Source organism: Misgurnus anguillicaudatus, chromosome 11 (genome assembly GCF_027580225.2).
Source record: "Misgurnus anguillicaudatus chromosome 11, ASM2758022v2, whole genome shotgun sequence".
In the NCBI taxonomy this organism is placed as follows: domain Eukaryota; kingdom Metazoa; phylum Chordata; class Actinopteri; order Cypriniformes; family Cobitidae; genus Misgurnus; species Misgurnus anguillicaudatus.
The window spans coordinates 34,388,843-34,401,074 of NC_073347.2; the positions used below are offsets into that span (position 1 = coordinate 34,388,843).

Consider the following 12,232-nt stretch of genomic DNA (forward strand, 5'->3'; position numbering starts at 1 on the left):
TATTTGTCTCATCTTCTCACCTCAGGTGTACCAGATGGACTCAAAGAGCTACATTACCCATGACCAGTTCTATGGACGTAGTCTTGGAAAGGACACAGTTAAAAATGGTTCGTCCCTATACTTATGACTGACTTGTTTTAATGGCCATGGAAAACTAAAAGCCTTAAAAATTGATAAAATCTTAAAAAAATAACCTTGAATGCACAAGTGCTGTACATTTTATATCACCATACAAACACATAAAATACAATAATAAAACAAAACGAACCATAGTTAATATCTTAAAAATATTTAGTTGGCTCAGGGTCCCATGGTCATGAAAAATCTGGAACTATGCAGACATTGTAAAAAAGTGTTTTTTGCAAAATCATAAATTAGCTCATAAATGTCATTGTTCTTTTTTTAGTTATTCCCAGTTAAAAAGTGCACTAAAATACACTTTATTTAAGCACATGTACTGTTTCATGCATTAACTTTGTATTTAATATAAAAAATGAATAAACTGAAGAACATCTAAGTGTATACTCATCTGTGCAATTTTGAGACATAATTTATTTCAATGCACAAAAAATCTATTTAAAGGATAATTCCGGTATTTAACACTTTGAGTCTCATTTCTGGTTTGTTTTGGATGAACTACAGTGATGGACACAGAAATTTTGACAATGCGTCGTGTCTTGACTTTTCGACTCATTTAGAAGCGTCTCTTGACTGCTTCAGAATGGAAGTCAATGGCCATGCACAAACATGTCATTAAAACAACACTTAACATTCATTTTCAAAACTGTACTACTCACCGAGTGGTTCGTGGTGTTCGTTGATGATTAAAACAAATATATTGGCGCAATGTATGATTTCAATCCGTGTTGTTTGCTATAGTGGAACTATTTTTTCAGATACCTCACAACCGCGTATATACTTCCGCTCTATATTTGAGTCTGAAGCATGAATGAACGTAGTCCAACAAACTGTAATAAAACGGTAGCATACTTTCAAAATCAAGTTTATTTATATGTCACAGGCCGACTCATAGCCTGTGGCAAATAATGAGGGGACACAACTACAGGTATAGGCCACAAGGTATTTTCTTTATTATAAACAAAACTTATAAACTTAACACAAAAGAATGAAATGTGAAAATGTCATAATATAGGATGTATGTAAAGTGCATGGATGCATGAGTCTGTATGTGTAAACATGACTGAGTGAAAACTAAGTAAAAACTACAAAAGAACAAACAAACAGGATCATACCTGGAGGAGCAGAGAGAGAGAGAAAAATGGTTAGTGTGGCAGTTTAAATACACTGAGCCCAGGTGGCTCCAATTACCAACAACCCTCTGCTGCCTGCAGTAAGAACCACGCCTGCAAGACAGGGGAGGAGCCGTGACACCCCCCTCCTTAAAATGAGGGTCCCACCCTCAGCCCAAAAAAAAAAACAAAAAAAAGAACAAACAAGTCCCGGCTCCTAGTGGTTTCCCTGTGTCCCCCAACTGAGTGTCCACTCCTCCAACTCAGCAGCCCTGGCACCTAGGGAGCAATTCAAGAGAAAGGAAAAGACAGCAAGCAGGGGTCAACAGAGGGAAGATATACAAACTAGGTTAAAGGAGCTCGAGACAAGGCATCTGCAATGATATTATCCTTACCACTAATGTGTCTAATATCAAGGTTAAATGGTTGTAAGAACAAAGCCCACCGCATCAAGCGCTGGTTGGGATTTTGCAGGGACTTCAGAAAAATGAGTGGGTTATGATCAGTAAACACCGTTAAAGGAGTCAAACCTGAACCAACATAGACTTCAAAGTGCTGTAGAGCCCAAATGAGTCCTAACGCCTCCTTTTCAATTACAGAGTAGTTTTTCTGGTACTTATTAAATTTCCTGGAAAAGAAACTAACTGGACACTCAACATTGTCCTCATTTTCCTGGAAAAGCACAGCCCCAGCACCTATTTGACTGGCGTCTACCTGCAATTTGAAAGGTTTCCCAAAATGTGGTGCTGCCAACACGGGTGCCGAACACAAAAGAACCTTAACTGCATCAAATGCCTCTTGACACTGGGTGGACCAGATAAATTCAGCCTTGGCCTTTAATAGATTGGTCAATGGGGCCACTACTACAGAAAAATTCTTACAAAAAGCACGGTAGTACCCCACCATTCCCAGGAAGCGCATCAATTCTTTTTTTGAAGAAGGCTGTGGAAACTGCTTCACAGCCTGAACCTTGGCTTCCACAGGACAAACAAAACCCTGGCCAACAACCTTGCCTAGGTATGTAACAGTAGCTTTGGCAAACTCACACTTTGCCAAATTAACAGTTAACCTGGCCCACACCAGTCTTTCAAACAGGGTTTGAACTCTCTGGACATGGTCCTCCCAGGAGTCTGAGTAGACGACCACATCATCCAGATACACAGCACACCCTTCCAGACCTGAGACCACCTGATTCATCAGCCTCTGGAAAGTGGCTGGAGCATTTCGTAAGCCGAAAGGCATCACTGTGTAAGAGAACAATCCAGATGGAGTGATAAAGGCAGCAATCTCACGAGCCATTTTGGTAAGGGGTACTTGCCAATATCCCTTTAAAAGATCAAATTTGCTAACATACTTTGCTGCCCCAACTTGATCAATACAGTCCTCCATCCTTGGAAGAGGGTAAAGGTCTGCCTTAGTGACATTATTTACCTTTCTATAATCAGTGCAGGGTCTAAAAGTGGAATCAGACTTTTTGACCAGAATACAGGGTGAAGCCCAATTTGAAGAACATGGCTCAGCAATACCATTGTCCAACATATACCGCACCTCGGTTTCCAATTGCTGTCTCTTCTCCTCAGATACTCGATAGAATCTCTGTTTGATAGGCTTAGCATCTCCAATGTCTATGTCATGCTCAATTAAATGGGTTTGAGATGGAGTGTCAGAAAACAAAACGGGGTAGCTTCTAATAAGAGATAACAATTCCTCACGTTTCTCAGAGTCTAAATGGTCTATCAAAACATCAAGGTTTTGCAAAGTCTGGGAGTTTTTCAACCGACCCTGTAAGACCTCATCCGAAACCCTAACTACCTCTTCTTCTCCACCCTCCACATAGTTAATGCCATAAGATGCAGTGACTGAAGCAGCAGTCAACGCTGACCTCACTGCTAGAGTACCTTCCACTTTGCTCAAATCACGGGAATAACAACATTTTAACAAGTTCACATGGCACAATTTAGAGGACTTCCTATGACCAGGGGTTTCAATAAGATAGTTCAAATCTGAAACTTTGCGCAACACTGTAAAAGGACCATAGTACTTTGCCTGAAAAGGTGAACTTACCAGAGGCAAAAGAGCAAGTACACGATCACCAGGACTAAACTCACGCAGCTCAGCCTGTCTGTCATATTTCTGTTTCATTTTCTTCTGAGCACATTCTAGTTTTTCTTTCGCCAGTTCACCAGCCTTATACAACTTCATCCTAAAACCATTTACATAGTCAATAAGGCTCCGAGGTGGTTCCTCAGGCAAACCACCATCCTGTAGTACCGCTAACGGCCCACGAACCTTGTGACCAAACACCAAGTCATTAGGGCTAAACCCTGTGCTTTCCTGCACCACCTCACGAGCAGCCAGTAGCAGCCAGGGTAACCCCTCCTCCCAATCTGCAGACAGTTCTGTACAGTATGCACGAAGCAAGGACTTTAACGTTTGATGAAAACGTTCCAAAGCTCCCTGGCTCTGGGCATGGAATGCAGTAGACTTGTTGTGTTTAACCTTAAGCTGTTTGAGAACCTGAGCAAATAAATGAGATGTAAAGTTAGACCCTCGATCTGACTGAATGATTTTTGGAATCCCAAATGTTGAAATAAATTGAGTTATTGCTTTAACTACTGATTTTGAAGTTATGTTACGCAGGGGAAAAGCTGCTGGATATCTAGTTGCTTGACACATAACAGTTAACAAGTAGCTATGGCCTAACTTGGACCGTGGTAAAGGCCCAACACAATCAATAAGAAGATGCTCAAAAGGTTGCCCTATGGCTGGTATTGGATATAAAGGTGCTGGCTTTACAACCTGGTTTGGCTTGCTTGTGCACTGACACGTATGACAAGTTCTAATAAACTGAGCTACATCCCGCTTCAAACGTGGCCAAAAGCAGTAACGGAGTATGCGATCATAAGTTTTACAAACACCCATATGACCTGCCACATCACCATGTGACGTTTGCAACACTTTATTTCGTAAAGTAGTAGGTACAACTACTTGAAAAACTGGTTCTCCTAGACCCTGCTTACAGTATGGAACCCATTTTCTGACCAACAGCCCATCCAAAAGAAAATAACACTGAGCACTATTCCTCACCATTAAATCAGGAACCACTTTATCAAACAGGTCAGTCAAAGTAATATCTGCCTTTTGCTCAGCTACCAATGAATCTCTAGAACTAATCAATTGTTCTATCTGGAGTTTAACTGGCAACTCAAGACTTTCTGGCTTACTCTCAACCTCCTTACGAGAGGCAGAGCGGGTAACAACACAAACTGGAAATACCTCAGGAGACGCACTGCTGCAATCAGGAGCTACACTTGCACAGGACACTGAAGGTTGCTTCTTGAAGATGTTTGGTTTACCAACTGCCCACACCTTACTACCTGCCAAATCATTCCCCAAAATCATATGGATGCCCTCTACTGGCAGCTGGGGTCTAACCCCCACAATTATATTACCCTCTATCAGACCACATTTTAGGGTTATTTTATGTAAAGGAGAAGAAAATGGAGTTAAACCCATGCCACATACCATTACACAACTGCCAGTATCAGATTCCTTAGAGAATGGCAAAACAGATTCTAAAATAAAAGAATCTAAAGCCCCCGTGTCTCTTAAGATTTTAATTGGAACATCTTGGCTGCCATCTACCAGGGACACTACACCATCTGAAATAAAGGCAGAAAAATCACCATGAGAAGACCGAGAACCAAACTGAACTAGTGGCTGAAAAAGCTCACATTGGTAGTCAGAAGCTGTAACGGGAGCTGCAATCACTGCAGGTTTAATTTGACCTGACTGCTTTGATTTAAGTAGAGGACAATCTTTCTTCCAGTGTCCTTCAACTAAACAGTAGCGACAAATATCATCAACTGAAGGTTTATATCCCCCAGAACCAACCTTCTGCTGCGGCCTTTGGAAAGAAGCTCCACAAAAAGAGGACCTACTATTCCTAGGAATAAAATTATTTTGATGGTACATAGCACTATTTGACTCAAAATAGCTTTTATGTGTTAACCTGTACTCATCTGCAAGAACTGCTGCATCACTTGGAGACTTAACTTTACGTTCATTAATATATGTAGCAACCTGGTCCGACACAGAAACTTTAAACTGTTCCAACACAATTAAGTTAGCTAGATCCTCAAAAGTGCTAACTTCAGAAGCTGTATACCACCGATTAAATGCAGAAATTAAATCACGAACAAACTCAGAATAGGTTTGTGAATCTAACTTTTTCCTATAACGAAAACGTTGACGATATGCCTCCGGCACAAGCTCGTAGACCTTCAGAACTACTGATTTAACTTTAGCATAAACTTTACTGTCAGCCACACTCAGTGCTAAAAAAGCCTCTCGTGCTTTACCTGTAAGTACACATTGCAACAACATAGTCCTGTCCAAATCTGACCAAGCTCTAGCTTCTGCAATACGCTCAAATAAAATAAAGTATGTATCTGGATCTGACTCATCAAATGTAGGCAACAAGCGAAGATTCTGTGAAACATCAAACTGTGGTACTGCTGGTCTATTAGCATTATGCAATCGTGCTAACTCCAGCTGCATTAGCAACAGCTCTTTCTGCTGCTCAAAAGTTAATGAAGGGCTACCCTGAAAACTTGCACCCTCACCACTAGCAGACTGATCAAAATGAACCCCTACTTCCTTAAGACCTTGCTTTAATGCAACTTTAACAGTGTCTTTAAGTTTTTTATCAACAATTTCAATGTGATAATGTTCAGCTATCTCAATTAACTGCTCCTTAGTACACAAATCTAAGGCTAACTCTGAAGGAGCCTGAACAAAACTACTCAAAAAGGAAGACATTTTCCTCAATCAATACAACTCATTACAAATGCCAAAAACAAAACTCAACTCACCTGTTGCCAGTCTTGGTTTAAGGACAGGAGCCACTCCCCACTATCCTCCAAAAACAACTAACTGACCCCTAGTCTTCGTGCAGTCACATGTGGTGGGGTTTTATGCACACAAAACCAGTGGAGTGGAAAAGACGACCAGAAACTGGCAGCCCCCCCACTTCCACGGAGGTGCTCCCGAGCCGATGTAGGGAAATAAGGGAAAGGGAAGCTCTACCCACGTTCACTGCCACATAAAAAAAAAACACCACGAGCCTCCTATTGACACTCGCTGATAAACCTCAACAGGAGAGGACTCCTACCTGAACAACAAACCCAGAAAAGGCCCAGAGTGAGTTGTTAACCAAATTAGCTACAAAGCTAACTAAACAAAAAATACATGGCTCTCCCTGCTCTCTCCAAAACTAATGGCCTAACCCAAGCATCCCCTTAAACAAAAAATAGACAATCTGAACTTAATAAAACTACTAACCCAAATTACTACAAAACAGTAATCAAATAAGCCAAACTATTGCCAAAATACAAATAAACAAATATACAAATAATAAACCAAAGACAAACTAGAACTTCAATCCTACTATAAAAAAAATATGTTAACCTAAATATACTAAAGTACAATTAACTTTAACTTAGGCTATGGACGAGCCCCCACTTGTCACAGGCCGACTCATAGCCTGTGGCAAATAATGAGGGGACACAACTACAGGTATAGGCCACAAGGTATTTTCTTTATTATAAACAAAACTTATAAACTTAACACAAAAGAATGAAATGTGAAAATGTCATAATATAGGATGTATGTAAAGTGCATGGATGCATGAGTCTGTATGTGTAAACATGACTGAGTGAAAACTAAGTAAAAACTACAAAAGAACAAACAAACAGGATCATACCTGGAGGAGCAGAGAGAGAGAGAAAAATGGTTAGTGTGGCAGTTTAAATACACTGAGCCCAGGTGGCTCCAATTACCAACAACCCTCTGCTGCCTGCAGTAAGAACCACGCCTGCAAGACAGGGGAGGAGCCGTGACATATAACACTTACACCATCCAATATGTTTTTTCACCAGCAAAACAATAAAGAAAATATTTTGCAGAAACCCCAGTGCTCCGTCATGCAAGTCAACAGATCCGCACACTTTAAGAGCTAAAGCATATATATCCAATACAACAGTAATCCCCCATAACTCTGTGTGACATATTGACGTCTTGTGAAGCAAATCAATCAGTTTTTGCAAGAAACTGAACGTTATTTACAATACTATTAGCGTGAATGCCAAAGCAGGAAGCGTGCTTTCCGTTTGAGGTGATCTCTTCCACTAGTGCTGTTGGCTCTGGATGTTGGTCTCTCTACGCCACCTATAGAGCGGGAGCGTGAAGCGCACTTCCTGCTTGGCAAAAGCTCTGCATTAACGCTGTAATATATATATATATATATATATAAATTTCTTCTGAGAGTAAACAGCCCCTTTTCTGTTTCCCGGCGGCGGAGTGATATATCAGCGAGCAATGCGTCTTCCAAGGGAAGTCAATGGAATTTTACAAAATGCCAAATAAAACACGACAGAAACTGTATTTCGCTACACAACTTGTTTTTAATCATCAACGAACACCATGAACCACTCGGTGAGTAGTACAGTTTTGAAAATGAACGTTAAGTGTTGTTTTAATGACATGTTTGTGCATGGCCATTGACTTCCATTCTGAAGCAGTCAAGAGACGCTTCTAAACGAGTCAAAAACTCAAGACACGACCCATTGTCAAAATTTCTGTGTCCATCACTGTAGTTCATCCAAAACAAACCAGAAATGAGACTCAAAGTGTTAAATACCGGAATTATCCTTTAAGTATTACTGGTATTTAGTATATTTTTTTAAATGCACTTAAGTACTAATAAACTACAAGTATTTTTTAAATTAAGTATATTTGTAGTGTATAACTTTTACATTTTTATTTAGCACAAAATAACTATGTATTACAAACAACGTGATCTTACGAGAATTCGTATTACGTACATATAGTTGACTAATTTTGTATGAACTTATCTGAAGTGACTCGTACAAAACATACGATTATTATAAACAAAAACAATAACGAAACCTAACCCCAAAATCACAGCGTGAATGTGGTCATAGAAATTAAAGGCGAGGTGCATGATTTTTTAAAAAACTTTGGAAAAGAGAGTCGTGCCGACTACCAAAACACACTTGTAGCTAATCAGCAGTAAGGGGCGTGTCTTCTAACCAACATCATTACCTGGGTTGTGTATGTGTGGGGCAGGTCTATCAAAAAAAAGTATTGGGGTAGGGGCGTTTTTGTTTTAAATGTCAACATTGGCTTTTAAAGATCACACACCCTGCCTTTAATATGAATTAGCCACCTTGTATGTACACATTGCTATGAGATACCGCTAATTACAAATGCACTTGTTGGTATTTACCAAGGGATCTCTATTATGAAGCCAATATGGAAATGACTTACTGTGGGTTTACACCAGACACGAGTTCAACGATTTGCGCGAGTAGATTACATACAAAGTCAATGCAAAGACGTAATCAGACGCGTCCTCGCGTGGGGCGATGCGAATGACATGATATGGGCGACGCGTTTGCTGTGAAAACACGCGCTATTCGCCTCAAACACGTCTTCGCCCAAGTTGAAATATTCAACTTGAGCGAAAAATTCGCATGACACGAAGTTAAATCCCGCGAGTAATCTAGAGCGAGTAACGCGATGTAAACCCACAGTTAAACTGCAATTCATCGACTGGCCACTAGAGGCTGGCTCCAAAATGGAGTCAATCCCCATAGACCCCCATGTTTCCGTGCAACATTTTTGTTAATAAGTTTAACAAAGAGATATCTCCTTTATGTTCTTTCTGTGATACTGAATCTGAAACCCTTACTCATCTGTTTTGCTCCTGTATCTTTTCTGTAAACTTTTGGAAACGAGTATCTATGATGATTTTTGACACATTTCACAAGTTAGTTGTAATTGATGACTTTATGATTCTTTTTCTGGAATGTAATTCTGGCTCCTCTGATGTTGATTTTGCACTAAAATTGATGATTTTATTAGGGAAATTTCATTTACATAAATCTAAAATACTATCAACAAAACCCGCCTTTAATCTTTTTTGTATAGATTTAAAAATTTTCTATGAATCTCTTAAATCAAATCTTAAAAATAAGAAAAAGAAGAAAACATCTCTTATACTGGCCAAAATCTTAACTAGTTTATGATGATCTGGTTTATGTTGCTTTGTAAAGGAAATGTATCTTTTTTTTTTTCTCTTTTTTTTTTTTCTTCTCTGTGTAAAATATGTATGTTAATGTAGTAAGGTCTGTTATGCATCTCCCCCTGTTATTTATGTTATGTAATGTTGTATGTTTTCTTTTATGTAATGTTTAGTGAACATGCAATAAAAAAAAAAGACCCCCATGTTAAAATGCCCAACTTTACAGCAGAAATAAATGTGTTTACAGCCTGGTACAAAATGTGTTTCTGGTCTATATAGCTAATTTGGCCTTTCATGACAACTGTGAGTGGGGTGAATAAAAAAAATCAGCATAATTAAAGTTCTGCATAAATAAGGGCGTGGCAACCGGCCACTTCAGCTTCACTCACGTCCCGCCTCTTTACCCATTTTTGTGGTGATGTATGGTGACGCAATGCCAAGATGGAGATGGCAAGCCCCCCAACTATTGGCATCAAAAAAGCTCTTCACAAACCTATGGGTGATGTCACGGACACTACCCTACTGAAAAATCCAGCTAAGACCAGCATAAGCTGGTGAGCTGGTTTTAGCTGGTCTCCCAGCTTGGTTTTAGCTGGTATTGCTGGTGTAGCAAGCTGGTCTAGCTGTGTTTTGGTCACTTTTTAAGCTGGTCTAGCTTAGGCTAGCCAGGCTGGGAGGACCAGCTAAGACCAGCTACAGCCACCTTAAACCAGCTAAAACCAGCTAATGCTGGTCTTTGCTGGATTTTTCAGTAGAATACGTCCATTTTTTTTACAGTCTATGGTATTTACATATATTTTTAATATAGTTAATACTTTACTTTTGCCTGTGTATACTCAACTCTAAAATATTATATTGGCTAGAAATGGTATTTGCGATTAAAATGAAAACATTGAAAATAAATGGTCGACAATTGTTTACTTTGTGTAACCAAATATTGACCTTGTGTTTGATTTTTCTGTTTATTTTTTGCTTTTTCACAGGGTTGGCTAGATTCTTCAATAATGGTAAAGACATAAGGAGAGATGCAATTTCCCTGATCATCTGTAAAATCCAAAGCATCCTCCGCTGGTTTGAGAACCAGACTCAGATGCATTTCTATGCCAGTTCTCTGCTGCTGGTCTATGAAGGTTTTCCCCACGGAGTCAATGGAACGAAACACAGGAGAATTGAGCTTATGCAGGAGTCAGAGTGTAACCACACCAGTTTAACCCAATCAGGACGCCCATGCAGTCAACCATACGACACTGATCTTCTTCATGACATCCGGAGTGAGAGGAACATTAATGGAACTTGTGGAGAAAGTGAGGACATTGGTATGGAGCATCAGAAAGAGGTCGGACCAGAAGAAAGTGTGGAGGTGAAGATGATTGATTTCGCTCATGTGTTTATTAGTGACAGTCCAGATGAGAGCTATATGTATGGACTGAGGAACCTTCTATCAAACTTAGAGGAAATATTAAAGGACTAACATGCCCTTATCTCTCTCTGTCTCTCTGTATCTCTCTTCGTATTTTATGGAGCCTAACAGTACAATACACATTTTATGAGGTAGCTAATTCATCTTAATTCGTACAATCACATTTATAAATTTTGGTTCGATTTGCTTTCACCCTTGTGATGTGGGATTACGGGCAGGGTTAGCGGGCAGTGTTTTTTCCTCTAAAAATCGTATTTTTGCACGATTCACACAGCCATATCATAAAATACAAATTCTTGTGAGATCAGTTTGGATAAGGATCACTATAATATAAATTTTCTTTGCTTGAAAAATTTTATGAGAACTGTTGCTTTAAATCAGATTATTAGCAAATTGAGAACACACTTACCGTGTAAGTACTGACTTTTCTTAATGAAATACCAACGAAAGCACCGTGTCTTTCTGAAAAATAATATTTTCAACCTAAATTTTACTTCGATTTTATCTGTAACATTTATGCTAACCTTTTCTCACTGCCAAAAATATCCACTATAAGCAGATGCAAAGCCACTAAGCAAAAATGTCACGTTGGACCATAAAAACCTATACAGTAAAAATCACAGTAAAATGTGAGGAATGAAATTACATTTTTATTCATTCCCTAACAGCTTTTTGTTTTTTTAAATTCGCCCACTAGCATTTTTGTGGTTTTCACAAAAGGTTCACAAAATGCCTTCCAGGATAATTTTCTTCTATAAATATATAACATACAAATATATCAAATGAAAGAACAGACCCTCTGCTTTCAAATAAACAAACAAACAAAACGGGAAAAAAACATTTAATTCTATCTTCATTTTTCTTTATATAACCTCTTATATATGGATAGGTTTCTTTAAAAATACAAATTTTTTGAGCAAAAGCTGAAATAATTGCATTTTTGTAAAGGAATTTTGTTAGAGATCAGATTCAGAATGATGATCAAAACATACACAGACTTTAAAAAGTTGTAAAATTAGTTTTTGCTTCAGTTTTTTTAATTGGGTAAGAGTGCCATCTAGTGGACAGAATTACAGATTACAGTAAAAACTCATCAGGAAAGCGTCATTGGCAGGGAAATATTTCTGCTAATTGACGAGATAACTAGCATAATGCTATTACTAAATACTGTGGTTCTGGTAAAGCACACAAACGTGTTAACTGTATTTTCATATTTGAAATGTTGCACTGAATAAAGCAGATTAAGCAGTTTGTCGTTATTAATATTTCATCTTTTAAGGGTTAAACTAAACCACATGCAGACTAATGCATCATGTTGACACCAGATGTGTAAAATATCTAGATTTCTTGTTGCTTTTCTCTGACGTACACTGTGAAAGAAATTCTGTAGAAATTGCAGTGTTGTTGCAGCTGGGTTGCCGGTGGTTTACCGTAGATTTGAATTTATGTTGTTTG

The 12,232-nt window shown here is 38.8% G+C and overlaps 1 protein-coding gene across 1 annotated transcript in view; it reads left to right on the forward strand.

Moving 5' to 3' along the window:
* ipmka (inositol polyphosphate multikinase a) overlaps positions 1-12,028 on the forward strand; it is a 31,708-nt gene extending 19,680 nt beyond the window's left edge. Inside the window, exons 5-6 of the mRNA XM_073873586.1 lie at positions 26-107; positions 10,341-12,028. Coding sequence (XP_073729687.1) covers positions 26-107; positions 10,341-10,828 — 570 coding nt within the window. The 3' untranslated portion in view covers positions 10,829-12,028. The remainder of the gene's footprint in view (positions 1-25; positions 108-10,340) is intronic.
* Positions 12,029-12,232: the final 204 nt, after the last annotated feature.